A 21,859-nucleotide genomic window follows, 5' to 3' on the forward strand; every position below is an offset into this window, starting at 1 on the left:
CTGGAACGTTTATAATCGTTCTATAATCGAACCAATTCGAATTCGAATACGAAAATTTTTAAAATCAAAATAGAAAATCTTCCACTTTCAACCACTTTCAAGCCCATATCTCCCGCACCCTTATAGCTGTCGAGATGCATCCACCATAGTGCACGAATGGAGACTCGGGGCTACTACCAAATACAAACACCATTCATTTGCGAGGTATAGTTTTGGCTGAAAAGTGAAATATAGGGACACACACGTCCATATATATATATATACAGTGCCAGCCCGATGCAAGTTTTAGGATGGAGCGAGATCCTATTATGGCGCCCCCTTGGTTGCCCCTAATTTATACCCTTTAATTTTCTTTACCACTGAGCCGCCCCCTAGGACTTAGCGCCTGGAGCCGCTGCTCCGTTCGCTGTATGGTAGGGCCGGCTCTGTATATATATACTGTATATATAGATAGATAGATAGATAATCGTTTAGTTGTTTGCTTTTAAAATTTAGCCATTTCTTTAGGAATATATTTCTTGTTGTCAGTAACGGTTGCTTCTTCCGAAAAGATTTTCTAAATTGAAAAAAAAAAAGTTTTTTATCCATTAGGCTACCGGTGGGTCCGTACAACGCGAAAGACCATGTTGTATAGTGAGTATACAGTATTTATGTTTTAAAAACGATTTTATATAATTCTCGTTATCTAATTAGCCTACTATTTTTAAACATATTCGATATTTTAAAAAATGAGAAACTATAACTTATAATTTTATATTTAAAAAAGTACATTAATTAATCACTTATGAAACACGACCCAATCTAACATATCGAACTGTTCTGACTTCTGATTGTTCGATCGGAAACGATTCGACTTCTACCCGGGCAATAATATACTACGAACCGAACTGAAGACACGATCGTTCTATTACAACGACGCAAACTTTCGCGTCGATTTGACGTCATTTCATCATTTTCTCATTATTAAAATATAAAAATGACGTCAAATCGATGTCACGACGCGGACGGAGGTTACGGTGTCGGTGGAAATATATCGACGATAATGTCGGAATTCGACCGTCGTTCGAAAGCGACTTTCCCATTTCCGGAAGTTTTAGGTGAGTTACGCTCCGTTGCGACGTAAATCTCAAAACTTTCTCGCAGAAATGTTATAAAAACGCTCCGGAAACAATTATTATCGTAGAACAAAACATAAATTTGAACGAGCCAATTAAATTTCGTTGACTTTGTAAACATTCTCGTGACGGGATACGCCTCCTTCTTATACGAGTTTCGCATTTCTACATTAAATGAATTTCGAATCGTTTTTCGCAATATCTAAGTCGAGTTCGTCCGCCTTAAACCTGTAAAAATGGTCCTACACTTTCAATTGTTGCTGTCGACTATTTTGTACTTTAGTGTGTTCGTATGCGGATTAATGATTACTATCTGCTTAGCAATTATAAAGGTAAAAATTTCTCACTACTCTTTAAATATGAAATTCGTCGTATGGTTTACTTCTTATGAAATATTTCGATTTAAATTTGTCTTATTATGTAAGTTTTCTTACCTGCAAACTTACGCAATAAAAGCAAATTTATTATATTAATTAATATTATGTTTGTTACGTATCCAATTTTTGGAAAATCACACAACTTAAATCCTTAAACGCATTGACAATTGTTGGACTATAATTTGAGAGGTTTAGGGGAAAATTCTACCTGTAAATTTAATTCTTACTTAACATTTTTATTTTAATTACAATACTTAGTATTATTTAATATAAAATTGGACGTAAATTTTGCAATTGAATTATTATTGGAGTGAATTAATNGATACAACAATCTAATAATGGTATTAATAATTAAAATTTTAAACATTTAATTAATATGTTATTATTTTGTATTAACATATTATTAAAATTATAGGAATGCTTTACAACTCTTCAATAAGAGATGGTAATCCAACACTAGGGAGTGACGGACAGTCTGACATGTGGATTAAGTCTGGTGATTATCCACAAGATAGTTCATATCATCCTTATGATGCCAACATGCCTAATGGTTATTTTTATCCTGAAGATTATCAACCTTTAACTGAAGAAGTCATGAATATTAAAAATAGAGAACATTTACGTAAGTATATAATTACTTAACATTTTTATTTTATCCTGAAGATTATCAACCTTCTATAATTTGAGAGGTTTAGGGGAAAATTCTACCTGTAAATTTAATTCTTACTTAACATTTTTATTTTAATTACAATACTTAGTATTATTTAATATAAAATTGGACGTAAATTTTGCAATTGAATTATTATTGGAGTGAATTAATTGTTTTGTGTAATGTAAATGCATAGCGAGAAAGATAAGAAAATAATATGAAGAACTTAACACAGTTTTAATGTTTAGTGGTTTGCTAATTCGGTGATGATATTAAATCGTTGTTTATTTCTTAAAGTTTATAAATAAAAATACCATTTTGCCACAAATACAATCTTTCACAAATCAAATTAAGATTGATATTAAAGGTAGAATTTATCTTTAAGTAATATTAATTTTTAATAATTTAGTGTAAAAAAGATACATTTTATTTTAAAATATAATTAATGAAGATTTAATTTTATCATTATAAATACAGCAGTTATTTCTGTCTTTTTATCAGTAATAAAATTTTTTTGCAAAACTATAAATGAATAATGAAAAATACATGTTAAGGATACTCTTCAAATGTAAATTAAATCTAATTCAAACATTTTTTTGAGCAACTTCAACTGAATGATAGAATAATTAGGAAAAATTATTTTCCTCCTTAGTTTTTTATCTTCTTGGTTTTTTATTGATATTTCCTATTTGTTATTTTATCACTTTTTTTTTGTGTGTGTTTCCATAAAATGCCTTTAAAAATTTTGTTACTCTTTTACCTTTTCCTCCATTTTAATTTTTTACAGTTAATCTAATATGGTATTTTCCCAATCTGTTTATATTAAGGAAACATTTTCACAAAACTAGAAAAACACATTATAAAGAATAGCTTGAAATTCTTCTGAATTTGCAAATTACAGATTGAAAAATGTTGATCTAACAACATAAAGGAACTAGCTAGATTTGATTTATACTGTTAATAGAATCAACATTAATCTGTTTATATATATTGGAGAGATCGGGTTCACCGGGGCCAGGTGAAAGTGATGGAAACACTAAGATTGGCCTACTGATTTACTTTTTGTCCACTGAGGTGCAGCCAGAATAGGAATAGCATTCACACTAACACACATACTTCTATACTTTAGAATATGTTAATTCAAACTATTTTTCATACATAAAATGAGCAAGAAAAATTTCTCATTGTTGTGTTTGAGTGAATATAAAAAATAAGTTTCATCTGTTATGTACAGTATACTCATTTCTACTTCTAATTTTTATATAGTATGGTATAAAATAAAAATAATACTGTAAATATCCTGGGAATGGGACAATTTACCAACAATTATATTGCCTGATGTGGCTCTGCTGTATCTTATGTATCAATACCTGTTGTTTAATAGTCAGCTTTTTTCTTTGTCTACATATGTTTAGAAACTTGCTAATTGGTTAATTTTACGAAAAGTACTAATTTCAGAAATCATGCAATTAATCAAAACTAGAATTTAAATACTATTAATGTGTTTTTATATTAATCAAAAACAAATAAGCTTTCATTAAAATGTAAGCCATGGTTTAATAATTATTACTTAAAATATCTTAAAATCTTTAAAAAAAAACAAAAGTTCTGTTAAAATCCATTAAAATTTTCTTTCAGAAAGGCAAGATGTCAGAAAGTATTTATTAGTTTTTGATAGCATTATGTCTAGTATGTTTATCTATTTATAATTAATTTTATTATTAACTTTAATTTATTTAAAATACATTATAAAATATTTTTATTATTTATATTGAACTTTTTTAGTCCAATGTATCGGGAAAATGTTTTCTGTTTTCTGAGAAACCTAAGGTTGTTGTTGAAAATGAAGATTGTGGAAAAGTACCTATTTGTGATTTTGAATTGTATTTACCTGCAATTACTTTGCTCTATGCATTTGCAATGACTGGTTACCATGGATATGCAGCATTGGTTGCTTTTAGAGATCAACATATTGGGTAAGTCTAAAAATTTTCTTATTGTTTGATATATAATATTTTATTAAAGCAAAAATGATTATGTTCTGTAAGTAAAATGGCCTCATTTATTTTCAACACCTGTTGCATAGAAAAACTTTTTTTAGTACAATGTATTTGATAGCAATTCTGCATTGAAGTGGGTTACAGATGGATACAAGGAAACATCTATTTTGTAAAAATGAAACATATTTGGTGGTAAAGAGTTAAATAGTACAAAACTAAAATTAACAGTATTTGCTGGATATAATCATTTGCTTTTACAATCACTTAAAAGGGGATTTGGACAAATAAAATGAAATGTTATGTCCTTTGAATTTGACATTCACCCGAGTTCAAGAATTGCTCCGACCTCAATCGCAGTAATAAGGATTGTTACCGTGATTTATGTCAGACTCAAAAAATTGGTGTAAACTCTGTTGCAGACTGTACCTTTACTGAAGAGAGATTGTCAAAAACTTCAATCCAAAATTCATTTAAATAAAATATCTGGGAATAAAATCATCTGAGTATTTCTTGAAATCAGCAAATGTAACATTTTTATTTTATTCATCCAAAAAATCCCTCTTTTCAGTGGTTATAAAAGTGAAGTCAAATACTTTGTTAAATGCTGTTTTTGCTTCCAAATGTCCGTGGAGACCACCAGATCAGATTGAACCGTTAAAGGTTTAAAAAATCTTGCCAATTCTATTTCTTAGAAACATGTAGGATGCATATGTTTGTTTACCAGAGAGCACAAAGGCCACCCTGACTTATGAGTGTTTGATTTAAAGAATAATAAATGAATAAAGAATGCACTGAGCATGTTACATCTAAGTGCCAGGAAGAGTTGAAGATATCCTGGGCAATGTGATGTTTTTTCTTGTTTTTCTCATGATAGTTTTTTCAGATAGTTGGGTCTGAAGCTAATAGAATGGACTCAGATTGCAAAAGGAATTGATTTTGCTCTAAGCAAGAAATCATCATTTTGGCATATTTTTACCCCTTTTAGTAGTCTTAGCAGAAATATAATTTTTTGTATAGAATTGCATGCTATAAAGGGAGTTTCATTCCTAAAAAGTTAAGAAGAAAAACTATAAAATGTGTTAAAAGAAGAAAGTATTGAGTTTTTTACAGGAACTATGTGGTAAAGTTGGTGTAAAAACAGTTTGCTGCTTAAACAGTTAAAGCCATAGATTAAACTGAGAGCAGAGAATAAAAATTAATTTTCACAAATGAATTTAATGTGAATGGAACAAAAACTGGTAGGAAGTGCCACTACTCGAGAGCTCAAAATTTTTATGTAAAAATAATACTTATATATAATTAAATTCACTAAAGCAAAAAATAGGCTTTAAAGAGATATATCCTATAAATCTTTCATGTTCATAATTTTTAAATCTGAAATTGCCATGGCATCCATTTTACCCAAGTTGTCAATTATCCAAGGTAGCATTGATCCACATTACCTCAGATAATTTGGATTCTATTGTATATTAAGTGTGCATATATTACAAAAAAAATGATTAATTTATTTTTTAATAAAAATATCATTATAGAATTAAGATTTTTAAAAATTAATTTAAACAAATAAACTATAAATTAATTGTAGCCTTTAGTAAACAATTTTAAACTTGCAGAGTGGTAATTTTCTATCTGTTATCTAATACTTGAGATAAAAAATATAAACTAAAGAGATAATAATTATTTATATATTATTTTATTACACTTAGCTAGAGAATTATTGATTTTATTGAAATTTAAATGTAATTCTTAAATCTGTTACAGCAGATACAATTTATTTAAAATTTTTATTAATCTTATTTAAATTTTCTATATCATAGGCCACATCAACTAAGTGATAAATTATTACAAAATGGAGATTTTACTTCTACTTTCATATACAGTAATAATGAATTAAGAAAATACACACTTGAATGGCTTGAAGTTGACTAATCAGATAAGAAATGTTCACTTAGGCTAATGTTACAGAAAATTTTCTGGGTGAACATTTCTTATCACCTAGTTACAGTTTCTAATGTGCACCTATCTACTATTTATTTTGAAGTTGACTATTTTCAGCTTTGTTTGATTTATTTATTAAAAATTAGAGTTTGATAGAAAAAATCATAACTAAAATAAATATCCAAGTAAACACAATCCATTTAAAAAATATCTATTTTTTAAAATTAAGTAAGCATAAAGCTTGGTTTAAGTAGCAATAGAAATACAAATATTTGTTGTAGATATTGGAATTTGCAGAACTAAAAAATGCACTAACAAATTCACAAAAGATAAATTTTTAAAGTAATGAACTCAATGAATGACAACATTGTTTGAAAGGAGAAGAGAAAAACAAGAGAAACAAAATGTACATGTGTTAACATATGAAAATCACAATATGAGAGACTTATTTGACTGTATCATTATTTTATTCATCTTTTATTTGTGATGATATTCTGATGACAATTGCTCCAACAATCAAGCAGAGTCGCTTTCTATTCTGAAAGCTCTGGAATATACTCAGTTTCTCCAGAATATCATCAAATGCAGGAGCATCAACATCTTCACAGACAGCCAGGTGACCCTTCACCAGATTAAAAACAAGAACACTCTTCTCCCAATTATTAATGACATTCTTGGGCTTCTCCAAAAGCTGCAAAGTTCAAAAGATATTAACTTCTATTGGTTGAAGGGCCACTCTGGTTGCTCATTCTCGTTCGTTGGGAACGTAAATGTGCCTCGCGCTCTTCGACTGTTTCGTTTTTTTCGCTGTTCTTTTTGTTTTTGCTGTTTTGCTTCAGAACTGGCAAGAGCTCCTCCTCTTTTAAGTTTGGGCATTGTATAAAATATAAATTAAATCACACTTTATTTTTGATTTATATTCAGTCAATGTATCACTTTGACTACTCACACTTCACTGTTTTTATTCACTCACTGCACTACTATGGAATTTTCACTTCTTTTTCGGTTCTTCCCTTCATCACTGATAAGAAACTGATGTTCGAACCCACGACAGGTCTCGCTTTATATACCCCCACCATTGGGTAGTCCCACCCATACAAAAAAGGCTTTGAATGGTCCACAATGTTCCAGAAAATGCTGCAACATTCGAGAGTGTTCTGGAATGTTCCACAATGATCTGGGATGTTCCAGGATGTTCCCGAATGTTCCAGAATATCCCAGAACATTCTGGAATGTTGTGGAATGCTCTCGAATACACTTGAATGTTCTGGACTGTTCTAGAAATTTCTAGAGGGCGAAACTTCCAGCCCTTATATCTTCAACAGCATGCCCTTCAGGTAAAAACGGTAACCTTCTTCATTGATGGGGGGATAGAGGGCTACCACACCATATAACTCTCTTGATCGTACCAGGACTCGTTTTTGAGTTTTAGCAGCATGCACATTGTACACTTACCTTTATAATATATATTGATTATTATTTATTAATATTTCATTCAGCATATAATTGAAGAAAGAAATACAATAATTTATTTATAAATGAGTTTGGATAGAAGTTGAATAATGTAATTAGTTTTTAAACATCATTTTAATCATCCATATTTATAATTGCCATTTAGAGACATTTTTATAAACACTCAATCTATTTTTGCATTCTGTACATGAAAAACTTTGACTTTCCTTTGATTCATTCTAATATAGTATCTTGAACTTTAATGTACAAGGTAGCTTCAAAAAGTTTGTGAAAAATGTATGTAATTCTAAATTGCAGCTTCAGTATTGAGCAGAAAAATGTGGAATTTCGGTAGGAAACTGTCACACCATTCTTACCATTCTTACCAAAGATCTGCAAATACAGAGTTTGCGAACACATTGTTCCGAAACAGTTAACAGCAGACCACTGTCAATTGCATAAGGAAATTTGCAGCAATTTCATTGACACTGTTGATGCAGACCCAGATGTGTTGAACATGATGATCACTGGTGACAAAACATGGTATTTCTTGTTCAACTCCCAGACAGTCGTTGGGTTGGAAACGTGTGTCTCCCAGGCAGAAGAAGCTCAAGTTGGGTTGCTCAAAGGGAAAAGTGATGTTGGAAGTGTTTTTTGACAGCAGCGGAATCATGTATTATGAGTTCATTCCAGAGGGAAGAACAGTCAACAAGGAACACTATTAGGATATCCTATGGTGATTGCATGAGGCAATCACTGTAGGATATCCTGGTAGTGTTTCTTGTATCCTAGTATCCAGACAAAAATGACCCAATCTGTGGGCTTTGGGAAATTGATTTTTGCTTCATGACAATATGCCAGCTCATCAGTCAATCCATGTGCAACAATAGCTGTGTAAACTGTGTAAACACTCTGTTATGTGCCTCCCATATTCTCCCTGCTCACCAGATTTTGCCCCTTATGATTTTCATCTCTTTCCTAAGAAGAAAACACTCCTGAAAGGCAGAAAATTCAACAGTTCTGACGAGGTTATTACAACTGCAAAAAGTGCTATGCACACAGTTACAAATAAGGGGAGTGCCAGAACATGTTACAACCATTGTATGAAATGTGTTGCTGCAAAAGGCCAATACTTTGAAGATAATGTCATCTAAATGTGTGTAATTCCATTCACTAAGAAAATAAACAACTTTTCTGTGAACTTTTTGAAGCTACCTTGTATCAGATATTACAAAATCTTACAAGCATTCAAAAGATATAATTATAGAATAAGGCCAGAAAGAACTGTTTTTCTCTTGTGCACCACAATAAGACTCCACTTCAGTATAAATACAGTAAAGATACTTAACAACCTGAAGTTAATTTTATTTTATACTCTACTCACAACTCAGATCTAACATATTAGACAAAAATTAAAGGTAGTGATGATACATCAACACTTTTCATTGGATGACAAAGTTTCTGTATTAGTAAGAATTGAGAAAGAAATCAAAGTTTTTCATGCATAGAATGCAAAATAGATTAAGTGTTTTGAATAATAAATGATAATAAGGAACCTCCATTGGTTGGTTACAGTCAGAGTAATAAGTTACTGTAAGTGGAGATTATGTTGAAAAATATATATATATTAAATATGATTGAGATAATTTTTATTACTGTTTAAAACTGATTTAATTGTTATCTCTTTCAAAACTAATTTTATAAAAATGAGGACTTTATTTATCAATCAACCCTTGTATATATGAGGGGTCATTTCAAATATGATGTCACTACTTTTAAGTTGTTTTTGACTGCCTACCCCTTCCCAGTCACATTTTGTCACAAATGTCTAGACATTCCCCATGTTGTTATCATACTTAATCTTCCTTTCTCTTGATATTAGAATCAAGCATTTCTGTAAAATAGTACATTATTTTATTCATATTTCCTGCCAAGATGAGGCTGATTTTAAAAATAAGCAATAGAAAAAGTAAAAGATTGAAATACAGATTTACTACAGAAGAGGTCTGATGATATTATACTAACTTAAGTAAGTCCTAGACAAAGGTAATATGAGAGTAGTATATCTTTCAATAGTAACTTTATCTGTAATCTTATCTGTAAAGGATAAATTGTTGCCATTATCCTTTCATATTAAAAGTTCTACTAAAGTGTAACTATTTAAATAATCAAAAATTTGCTGTGATTGATCAAAATGTTTCTTCAAGATGATTTTGGCAAAAAAAATTATTTCAAATAAAATTTTTGAGAATCTTTAGAGCATTATTATTCTATTAGCACTCCCCCTACCCCATGTCACAATTTGCCACAAAATTTGTACAGTGCATATCTCTCTTTTCCAGCATGGACATTACGTTTGAATGTCATGAGATAAATATAAATAATATTTATGAAATTTATTAACTCCTTTTATCAATGTTAGTACTTAATATGTATTGTCATTTTTATATTATATTTAAATGGTGGTTTGCTTAATTTTTTAGACGTACAATGTGGATAATGCCATGGCTCTTGTTGAATTCTCTAGTTACTTTGACTACTTTTGTGGCTGCATGCGTATTTAGTATTGGTTTTCATTCAACATGTTTGAAATTAACTGATAATGATCCAACCAAACCGTAAGCATGGTTTTCTTTGTATTTAATGATTATATCTAAATATATATTACATTAAATCATTAAAACATTATATACTTTAGTGTTTTGGTTGTATTTTTTAATTTTTTATGTTTAAATAATATATATATATTTTTTTCAATATATATAATATATAATACTGTGTGTATATTTTTTATAGATGTTCTAAAATATTTAATATGGCATATAAATCTAAGAAAATTACTTCTTTTGATGATTATAATGGAGTAATGTTGGTTCAGGTATTGTCAGTTAATGTTTTTTATTACCAGTACACTTTTTTAATAATTTTGATGGATTTGATGTCAATTTTTGAACAAAAATATTAATGTATTTATTAAAAACTGAAACTGATATTTAATTATAAATTATTTTTTTATTTAGAGATTGACAAAAAGTTATTAATGAAACAATCGTATTATATGAATATTGTATTTGAGATTATATTTGAATTCATTTGTTGTTTGCTATTTGCACTTAATATTTATAAATGTAAATAAATGATAACAAAATGACAGTGGTTGGGTTTGGCAGCCTCTCACTCTGGGGGACTTTGGATTGGGTCTGGACAGGTCAAGGTACCCCAGGAGATTTTTCAGGGAGTGGTCCATCACCATACAGCATCCCATTGAAGGTCTGGCCATACTTACTAAAAGAGACCTTCTTAGTTCCAGGGGTAGAAAGGTTAACCAGTTAACACCAAACTATTGGTGGAGAGTTCTATTATTTTTGAATTAGTTTATCTTTAAAATATTACTGTAATCTTCATTTTGATTGATGATATCTTAATTTTTCTGACAGATAACAGATATTTCTTTTTTCTCATATGCAATATAATGGACTTATTATTATTATACAATTAAACAACAATTTTATTCTAACAAAAAATAGAAAGTTAATAATAGTTAAAATTTATTTTATTTTCAGTTTACTTATTGGGCATCGGTACTGTTATGGATAGGAATATTTATAGCGAGTTGCATCCGCTTAATGAGGAACATTCGAGCTCGCTCCAGCGGTACTTGCGATCCGTCGTCGGACGTTAGACCGATCGCAGAATTGACTCCCACCGCCTAAAACGTTTATACATCAAAATTAAGGTTTTACAAATTACGTTAAGGTTCCACAAATTTAGATTTTAATATCTTTTATAAATGAGTTTGAAAGTTAAAATTTATTTAATATTTTTGAGCGAATTTTTAGTCATTACCTTTATGAAAAATAACAATTTTGATCAACTAAACTATAAATAATTATTGTTTTTCATGAATATAAATGCCATAGTTTTCTAGTCACTTTTTTGTTTAATGCCAGTTCAATAAAACAATGGAATTAATGTTGATTTAGTAAACTATCATTTTTTGTTTGTATCATTTTTTATGTACCTGTGTATAATACATTTATTATATCTAATATATTTAATTGGTCTGTAAACAGTGAAATAACATTATAATTTTTCATAATCATATATTTAGGGTAAAAAATGATTTCTGTAGACATTTGTGAATACATAATCATTTCTGAAGATTGATTATTGAATTTAAATATCAAAATACTGGTTTCATTAACAATATTAGCTAGATTAAATTGTGTTTGTATATTTGTTTTATTGCTTTAGAAACATATTAAATCATAATCATTATATAGCAATAATATAATATAATAATATATACATATATATTTACTGTTGCTCAATTTTTTCAATCTTTAAAAATATANTATATATAAATTATTTACACTTCATACAATCACCCCCACGCGACGCGACGCGACGCGACCAAGCGCAGCACCGTACAATAGACACATTTAACCAATTTATTAAAGGAAATTTAATTAGAAACACCCCAGAAACCGATAATAAAGTTAATTTTTAGTTAATTATAATTAAAAAAAATGAGAATTTTACGAGTGTGAACGAAGAAGTTAACGACTTCTTTGCCTAACGTCGTTTCTGTTCATTAACTTGGCAATTGTAAACATGTCAAAAATTTGTTTTGTTTTGGTTCGTTGAACCATTGAACGTGTTTATGTTCATTTTGGATATATTCAAATTCCAGTAGGTACTGTACGTAAATAGATAGATAATTAGCAATTTAAAAGGTCTTCCATATGTATGTATAGCTATGTAACTTCAATGAAGCGGTGTCTTTCGTAAAGGTACTGTGTACATAAATCAATGAGAGATCGAACCACATTTGTACTTTTTTTCCTGTTTTGTTCTTCTGGTTCGATCTATGCACGTTCAGCAATCGATGTTAACCATGTTTTATGTGTTTGTAGTAAAACAAATTCAAAGAATAAGCAGTATTATATGTGAAATTTAAGTCTTCCAAACGACACGTTTGGTGTCACATGATTAAAAAAAACAAAAAATAAATAAAAATAAAAAATATGTAAAACCGAAAGGTTTCTATGTCCAGTTCATTGAGCAAGTAATGTATTGAGAAACGCCTTATTCTAGATGTTGTTGGCTGGTGTAGCGGATGTCTGTTGTTCATAAATCCAGCAATAAAACATGAAAAGGTAAATCAAAATCTGTCTCGTCTCCTCCTTTTATTTGCATTCACTTGCACGAGTTTAATTTTTGTTTAAATTAAACTTAAACAAAAGACAATACAAAGTATAGAGTCTTTAGATTTGTCACACAGGGATATAAGAATCAGAACACACCTATAACACAAGAATACGGAATGAGAATAAACACTAAAACAGGGAGTTATAACAATAGTTTTGTGTTCTTATGAAGTGAAACAGACGAATATAAAGATTAAAGTTTTTGTTAAAACAACGAATCTGAAGACAAATTATTGTTCCTGTTATGTAAAAAAGGCGGTGTACTTCGTATTGTCTTCTGGTCATGAGTATAATTTTTTAAGTAATTTTTTATAAGCCTATAAATTAAATTTATAATTTTTTTCTTTTATTGTATCTGGAAAATTAAAGTAAAAATTAAAAACTTGTTTATTTTAAGCATTTATTTCAAATGACATTTTTAATAGTGTTTAAAAATAAATTCAAAATATTGTTTAGTATTTGAAATAATTCGAGTAGTTGATTGATTATATTTTTAAGACCACAGAATCGAGTCTAATTACTATGAATTCTGAAAAGAGCTGAGATTAAATCTTATTAATTCTATATAGCGTTGTATATAATACATACTGTATACATAAATAACGAGCATCTTATTTATTGCGACACGGTCACAATCCCGGGCTGTAATTTTTAATTTATTTTACTTAAAATATATTCTCGCAACTTCAAATTAGTAAAACGGCATTACTATCGTTAACACCTTTCGGGGGGAAATTTTTTGAACTGAAATAATACGACGGAAGTTTTATATATCGGGGCCTCCTACCTCTAATCTTTCCGTATCCGATATCGTCTTTCATCTATCTTAACTCCCTCCTCGAGATTAAGGAGAGACTGACGGACAGACAGGCGACAGTGATGATTTATAGGTNAAGTTTTATATATCGGGGCCTCCTACCTCTAATCTTTCCGTATCCGATATCGTCTTTCATCTATCTTAACTCCCTCCTCGAGATTAAGGAGAGACTGACGGACAGACAGGCGACAGTGATGATTTATAGGTCTACAATGTTTTCAAATTTCAGCCCAATAATTTATATAAAACTTTGAATAAAAAATTATAGTTCATTAACGCATGGGTTAAAACTTTGACTTTATTCAAATATACAGTAAATTTACAAAATGCGTAAACGTTATCAGTAATGAGTGATAATGGAAAATTTTATGATTTTCCTGATAATAAGTGGTGATATACGTTACTCGTTTTATGTACACATCATTTATACAGTTTACCGCGAAAAGAATGTCTCATTATTTTCATTTTATTTTTCTTTCGATTGTCGTCGTCGACCGTTTCTTTATCGCTCCGTTCCATCGTCACTTTCATGTAATGAGTGATGTATCGAAACAGTTGTAACCAGGCGTTTTCCACTCCCGGGTTCCAATGATCTTCCAACATGGGTTTCACGGCGTAAATGAACTGAGGGCCTATTTTCTACAAAATACAAATACAATAAATCAGATTCAATCCTTTGTAAATTATATGTTTATATTATAAAATAATCTCGTAACAGATGGCGCCACAAACAATCATATAATAATGTTGAATATTTTTTCGCCGGGAAAGTTACACAACTCGTCGCTGGATCTCGAGTATTTTCACGATTTTTAAAACTACTAAAAATGAAAAATACGAAGAAACGCGTAGAAAGTTTGAATTAGGGAATAAGATTTAGATAAGTTTTAAGTCATAAAATGATTTCTTTGAATAAATATGTTTTATTGATATATACATTACTACTAGTCGCACCCATCCCGGTGGAAAATATTCATTTTATGTCTTTTCAACTGCCAGATGTCTAAATGCTTTCCATTTTCTGCCAGATTCGTGCGCTTCCGACCAATCAAATCTAATAACAGTTTCGTAACGAATATTAATAAGGTTAGGAGTCGCAAGATTTTTTAACGATAATCGAAAGTGATGAAATATCTAAGGAAATGCGCCTCGGAGAGACCGGATTTGGGAATAAACTAAGTAAACTATACCTTAGGGCAGCGCTTTTCCACGAAAATTAATTATAGGCTCGAGCGTGCGGTGAGATGACAAATATTGAAAAACACCGCCTCGGGGTCTCGTTTTATTCTCAAAGACAGTTTATATTAATACGTATTACCCGTTATTATTTAGCGAAGAAGGAAAAGCCTTTCGTATATTGTAGCTAAGGCTACGACGACTCTAAATCCGGATTTGGCCGTACAGCTCGATTTAGATATAAACTTTTCAAATTGAAGTAAATTACATAAAATAAGCTGCTTGTACTATTATAATATTTTTAAATGCGTTAATAACATTTAATGTTATTTTTATCTAATATATAAATAAACCGGGTAAACTTTTTAACGTATTAATTTGCAATTATCGAATAAACATTGTTATATTTTTCAATTACTGTTTTACGAGAATGTCGACAGTCAACAAAATTTTTGCGGAAAAACAATTACGAAAAGATCTAAACGGCGTATAAATTCACTTAATATGGCTGTAGTCCGGAGATCGACGGTTGGTTTCGCAGCGACGTAACCGAGAAAAAGGACTCGTTTGTGTCCGGTGGAACATATTTGTACATTTTATATACAAAATGTACAATAAAAATGTTGCAAAAAATGAGCGCGTCGTTACAAAAGTTACGAGAACTTTACTTAAATGACGCAAAAATTACGGCAAATAAGATGCTAATTACGAGTTAATGAAACGCTCTCGAAAATAAATGGAGGAAGGTTGCGAATATTGTCGAAAAGATTCAATTCTACGTTTTATTATTTCAACTTCTTATCGGAATAAAAGAATAAACAATTCAACAATTGTCGATAATTTTTGCAAATTAACTCGGGAAGTTATGCAAATTAATTTATTATCGTGTCAGCTACGCGCTCGTCTATTTATAATTTAGCAACGAATAGGCTATGCGGCGTGCTTCGAAAAAATGTCGACACCGATACGGAAGAACCTTTACCGGGAGCCGTATTCTGGTCTCTGGTATCTCACAAGCCGGTCGCTGATTGGCTAATCCAAATGATTAGCCAATCAGCGACCGGCTTGTGAGAGACAAGACACCAGAAACAATGACCAGAATATGGCCCCGGGTTTTACCGGCAGGTTATTCTCCGTAGTTGTCCGCCATATACAACAAAGCTCCGATGGTCCCAACTTTGTAATTTTGATTTCGTGTTACGGATAATCTTTTTGATCGTAGTTGCTGCGTAGTTTAGTTTTCTGTTCGTACCGTTTGCAACCCGCGTATAATGAATATACGTATAATGAATTTATAATTGTCTATTTACGAACAAATTACGTTTGCACGATTTAAAAAAAAAAAAAAAATCTGTTTTCTATTCGTTACCATTATATTCTTACGGTATTTAATAATTTACGAGTATTTTCATTATTTCGTTTATATGGATCTCTAGAGCCGTGATAAAACCGACACATTATTGAAACTACAGATTTATTGTATCGCGTAAAATATGTCGCGATTCGGCTAAATCGCTACGTATTTACAGTATGATAAAACTTTAGACATAAATAATACGAAACGTGAATCAATTTCTCGAGTGACCGAATGGATCAAACTACTGAACGTTGATAAATGTCGCGGCTTCGTGCCTCAATAACGGGTAATTTTATGGGTTTCTTAACATATACAAATATAAATAGAAAGTCTTCCCTTGGCAGATTATTCGTATTGCGTTGCCTTTTCCCATCGATTCGATGAATTTCTCTTCGACACCCGTAATCTTTCAAATTGACGTAAAAGTCTATTTCAATTTTGTTAAAATTTTGTAAAAGTCTATTTCAAAGTTCATTACCTTTCGAAACGTTTCTAACGTTTAACAGAATACGTTAATTTCGTCCAACGTTGGGACCATATAAATGCAAAGCTCTCGAAAATCTAAGTGTATTTTTCTAGTCAAATTCGGTTTTTTAAATCAAAAATCACGAGCTGGTAGTTCAGAATTTGAATCGTACCGCTTTGGCCCGAAATCCGTGACGTTCTAGGACGCCTACCCCTTAACTAAATACGATTTATCTTTTCTCCAATTCGGACAATATTTGTAAAACCCTAATAATGCTAAAAGTTAACATTTAATAATTCTGCCGCCGTTAAGTACGATCGAATCGCGATACGGGCGTACAAAGAAATTCTGTCAATAATTGTGACATTAAATTTAACGGGATAGATTATACGAAGGATTTACGGAATTGTTACGTTTCATATATTTTTCCTCCTCGTTAATTTTTCAGCTAGGATTATATAAATTATTTTATAACTGACTTTATATAATCCTATAGAATTACGTAGTATAACAGTATTGACTACGCTATGATTACAGAATGCTCGCGACTCCAATGCTAAAATAAATCGTAAATCATTATTAATTACTTTTATTACGTATTTTCCGGCTTTTACCAAAAGTATCGCTGTCTAACTCAATTAATTACACATAGTAATGGCTTTATTTAGTAGTAAGTAACGGACGGATGGCGGCATTTTTATAAAATTATGAAGTAATGCGCCTCTACGAAAATAATATAAATACTGTATATTTTATTAAGTGAACATTAATGTATTTCTATCGAATACATTATCATAATTTGCCAGAAATTGAGCCGCAATTTGAAAAAAACTGTAAATTCCTACTGTTTTTGTTCGTCCGTCCTTCCTTAATCTCTAGAACGGAGTTAGATATATGAAAGCCGGAATGAGATAAAGAAAGATTAGGGGGTGGCATCGATTAACGATATATGAACTTTCGTTTTTCACTGGAAAATTTCGGCCCGGCATTGCGACGATGTCAAAATAAATAATTGCTCGTTTTATTCGCGCTCTCGTTCTAAGAATGCAACCCACGCGTAAACCGCAATGGTTGTCGATTTATACTGTAAAACGTTGAGCTAATTATTAGCGATGAATGTCATTCTTTCTACTATTTATCGATTACTGATAAATATAAATAAAACTGAAAGAAAAGTGACATACTTTTTAATCATATATGTTTCGAATTTTAATGGAATTTACATATTTATTTCCGAGTTTAGGGTTTGATGAGGCGTGTTGCGATAGTTTTGGCAATATCGTTAACTGACGTGGCTCTTGTGATGATAAAAACTATTTAACGAAAACATACTTATTTATCCGTAAACGATTAAAGTAGATTCGTAAATGAAAACAGCATTTGCATATTATTAAATAAAATTAAAAAGTAAGGCAAAATCCTTGTTTTAAAAGTGGAAAATTTAGGGAAAGAGTTCGAATTTTGGTAATTTCTCAGACAAGTAGGAAATTATTCACGAGTTGTAAAAAGGTTGTTTTACAACAAATATAACATTCGAGGTTTGAAAGTATTTCTAAATCTTCGTTTCTCCAAAATGGCAACTCCGACCACCTCCAAAGCCAAAGCGCGTTGAAGCACGACCGCGGTAGGAAAAAAAAAACACACGATGAGTGGCTTCCTGTAATGTCTTTCTAAGAGAAGTGGAATTTGGATGAGCCAGATGCGTGGATTTGTTATTGGTACGATTTGTGAAAAGAGGAAAATTTTTTTTTCGGTAGATAACGGGAAGCGTATCCATATTGGTTTGGTGCGCGTTTAGTTGTAATGGCGTGACGAGTCTAGCGTTTATATCAGGAGTACAGAAATCCGATTACTACATCGAAACACTAAAGCATCGTCTACTTCCATTTGCAAACTTAAATTGCAACAAGATAACGCATTCATTCGTACCGAAACACAGCTATAGCTTGGTTTCAGACAAAAAATCCGTGTAATGAGAAGCCCAGACAAACCCAATGGAAAAATCTTCGGGTATAATCTCTAGGAAACTCTGTGCAGCTGGAAGACTGTTTGCTTCGGTTGAAGATCTTGAGTATTATTGGTATAATTTAGAACACGAAATCTTACAAAACCTTGTTCTTGACTAGAAATGATGATAGAAATATTGGCCACTAAGATTGTATTATTATTAATTGTTTTTAGTTTGAAGACAGTTTGTCGATACCTTTGCAACAACTATTTTGCATTTTTTTTTTAGTTTCTTTGGTAATATACAAAGCCAGCTACTGGTTTTTGTTTATTAAAACTAATTAATTGTTTAGAAATAAATATACCAACTTAAAACATGCCTTTTTTTTTAATCACACACAACCTTGTCAAGTTTGAAGAATTGCCTAAACTTTCGCAAAACATCTGATAAGTCAGCGCAACACATGGACGGAGGAGCACCTCCCGGAAGTACACGTAAAGAAAACTCGAAAATTCCTCGTGGCCGACTACCAGTATTCAGTAGTTTTACCCACTCGGTCACTAGTGGGCTTAAATATTTATATAAATTTTCAATCCATAATACGAACATTACAAACATTCTATTGTATTTATTAATATGTTCAAACAACGTCCATTTTATAATAATATAATTAGAAAATATTTAATTTTTACCGATATTTTTTAAATCAAGCGCTGTGACATTGCAAAATATAAAGTACAATACTAAACTAAACTCTGTGGCATCATCTCTTAAGAATATGACATGGGTCTCAAATCTAGAAGACCCAAACCGATGAAATATTAAAACTTTTTCATTGAAAATGATAATATTTCTGCGATAACAAATGACAGAATTATATAAAAACCCGCACACGGTAAGACAAAAGGAAATATTTGGTACGATCTCGTCTCCCCAGTGGTTTACTTATCTCAAGTAAGCAAGAGAACCCCGATTTCCTTTCGCACCCGGCTTCGAGTACCTTTACACGGCCTTGATATTTGATCATTATAATTTTTACGTAGCAAAATTCATTTTTCTTTAACTTTACTTGGTCCTCGTTTTGACACCAGTGCGTAATTAGCTAGGGCTTTACTTTTATAGATAGGGATTACTAAACATAAAATATTCTACTGGTGCACGTGACTAAAATCATATCCTAGCATCATTATTAATCTCATTTTAATCCGCCTTTAAAAAAGTAAAGTTTAATTAGTAATATTGATAAATTAATTGAAATAAAGACGATCTCACCTCGATATATTCAGCTTTAGCACCATAATTTAGGTGACTTTTACCCAATTCTCCCAAAAGCATTTCCAATTTTCTCGGTTGCTCCAACCTGGCTACTACTTTCTGAACAAAACTCATAACGCGAAGAGCGTGAGCTCTTAATTCCTTGCTGTTACGAAGGGATTCGTGATCTAAACCTTTGAACGGAATAAATATTTCTTGTACATCGGGATGGGTTTCGAATAACCTGAAAATAAATAACCACACGGGTATAACGTTTATGTACATTTACTTAACGTTGCTAATGTTAAAAATTTATTTTGTGCTCGAGATTTGGGGGAAAATCTTAATTTTTTAAAAAATATTAATACTTTATTTCCCGATAAATAATTTAAAAATTAATATAAAATATTTTTGCGCACACGGCCCATCCCATCCTCTTCCTTTTTCTTGATTACATGAAAAGAAGGTTGGTTAATTCGTATCTGTTACGTGAAAGGATTTTCAATTTATGCGTGTTTTTAAAGATAACGACGTAAATAAAAATAAAGAAAGTCGCGTTTAAATTTTAATTTAATATATTAAAAATAAATTTCATTTATAAAATCGTATTTTACTTACAATTTCGGATTGTGTGGTACTATCGATTTTACTTATATTTGTTAAATTAACGAGACTCGCTGAACTTTTTTAAGTTTGTTAAATTATTCTGTTATATATTAATTACGTTTTTATATATTATTAAACTCTCGTTTCTTGCAATTCTATGTATTCGAATAGATTACTTAAATGCTGTTTGATCTTTGTGAATTTTAAATGACGACGTCAGTCTAGACTTTTAACCAATTGTTTTTAATAAAGGTATTTAGTGATTGAACAAATTCAATTCCTTAAAATGAATACTATATCTGTAATATCAAGTATTTTCAGTATTATGGAAAGTGATGGTAATTGAAGACCTGGAGGCAAGAACATATTAACTCATTTTTTCAAGTTTCTGAGAAAATACCCTAAAGTTTTGAATTTATTCTGCATTTGGGACAAGCCACGGATGATTAATTTTATTTGGAGGTCAATCCATGAGAAATTGTAGAAATTGTAGTATGGAAATCGTATCTGTTGTATGTGTGTAGAAATTCAACACAGAAACTAAGTTAACGTGTTCTTGCCCCGAAATCTTCAATTATAATGAGGTATCGTTTAGCATTTTTGGAATGATTGAAGATATTACACTATAGATTCAGATGTCGTTAAACACAGGTTTTTGGAGCTTCCGATTCATTACTAAGTTATTACGTGGTAACTTCTTCTTAGTCTAAACTTTTACTTTCGCTATTAATTTATAGATTTCAATTTCTTGTAATAGAATTACACATTTTATAATTTAAACGGGAATTTTGAAAAATTAACCACCGAAATAATTAAATTTTCTAATTAAAGTATTTATATATCATTAAAGCGCATTCTAAAAATATACCATCGCTAAATCGAGTAGGATTTAGCCTACACATAAAGTAAACGAGATATAGCTTAGGGCCTCACTCTACAAAGGTAAACGTTAAGGTCTGGCTTTTTCAAACTCCTTATTATTTGGCGAAAGGGAAAGGCATCTAGCTATAGCTATATCCTAGGGCCGCAATAAAATCAAAATCTGGCCTTAACCCAGAAGATAGACGATAAGCAAATTATCAAAAGTAGAATATTCTGTATTAAATATATAGGTTTTTCTAATTTAAAAACCTGTAAGAAACTTGTTATATTAATCTTAGTTTACCTCATAAACGCTATAACTCCGACTCTAGACAAGTTTTCCATTAAAACGTTCCACGTTTGTACCAGAGCAACTTTTTGTTGATAAGTGACAAAAGGAACACCTCCTTTAAATCCACCTAATCCATAAGGAAGGTTAGAAACTGATTTTGCGGGAACACAACCCATTTCAATTTGAATCCATGAATGACAATCCGCATTTAACTTTACATAAAACCGGAGACGTGCCGAACCCACGTAGTTATCTCCGGTCGCAACCCATTTCCTGTAGTCATTACTGCTACAAAATTATATTTAAAAAATAATAATAATAACAAAAAAATATAAAGAAAT

General features: G+C 30.8%; 2 protein-coding genes across 2 annotated transcripts; one reads left to right on the forward strand and one right to left on the reverse strand.

Moving 5' to 3' along the window:
• The first annotated feature begins 1,117 nt into the window (after positions 1–1,117).
• On the forward strand, positions 1,118–11,866 carry LOC111623817 (transmembrane protein 179B-like). The gene is made up of 5 exons (XM_023366524.1): positions 1,118–1,447; positions 3,927–4,117; positions 10,015–10,149; positions 10,328–10,409; positions 11,095–11,866. The coding sequence occupies exons 1-5, from the start codon at positions 1,352–1,354 to the stop codon at positions 11,242–11,244; spliced, it is 654 nt and encodes a 217-aa protein (XP_023222292.1). The 5' UTR covers positions 1,118–1,351; the 3' UTR covers positions 11,245–11,866.
• A 1,902-nt stretch (positions 11,867–13,768) lies between these two features.
• LOC111623818 (non-symbiotic hemoglobin 1-like) lies at positions 13,769–21,744 on the reverse strand. The gene is made up of 3 exons (XM_023366525.1): positions 21,531–21,744; positions 19,778–20,003; positions 13,769–14,197 (listed from the first exon to the last, which is right to left on the reverse strand). The coding sequence occupies exons 1-3, from the start codon at positions 21,692–21,694 to the stop codon at positions 13,979–13,981; spliced, it is 609 nt and encodes a 202-aa protein (XP_023222293.1). The 5' UTR covers positions 21,695–21,744; the 3' UTR covers positions 13,769–13,978.
• Between the last annotated feature and the right edge of the window lie 115 nt (positions 21,745–21,859).

Source organism: Centruroides sculpturatus, unplaced genomic scaffold (genome assembly GCF_000671375.1).
Source record: "Centruroides sculpturatus isolate CEXI.00-Female unplaced genomic scaffold, Cexi_2.0 scaffold162, whole genome shotgun sequence".
Lineage (NCBI taxonomy): Eukaryota > Metazoa > Arthropoda > Arachnida > Scorpiones > Buthidae > Centruroides > Centruroides sculpturatus.

Bases quoted from the DNA above. Each gene is read 5' to 3' on its own strand.
- LOC111623817 (XM_023366524.1), top strand. From the start codon at position 1,352: ATGGTCCTACACTTTCAATTGTTGCTGTCGACTATTTTGTACTTTAGT. The intron at 1,448-3,926 runs GTAAAAATTTCT...GAACTTTTTTAG, and splicing joins TCTGCTTAGCAATTATAAAG to TCCAATGTATCGGGAAAATG. The intron at 10,150-10,327 runs GTAAGCATGGTT...TATTTTTTATAG, and splicing joins GATAATGATCCAACCAAACC to ATGTTCTAAAATATTTAATA.
- LOC111623818 (XM_023366525.1), bottom strand. From the start codon at position 21,694: ATGGGTTGTGTTCCCGCAAAATCAGTTTCTAACCTTCCTTATGGATTA. The intron at 20,004-21,530 runs GTAAACTAAGAT...ATTTATTTTCAG, and splicing joins GGAGTTATAGCGTTTATGAG to GTTATTCGAAACCCATCCCG. The intron at 14,198-19,777 runs GTGAGATCGTCT...TGTATTTTGTAG, and splicing joins CTAAAGCTGAATATATCGAG to AAAATAGGCCCTCAGTTCAT.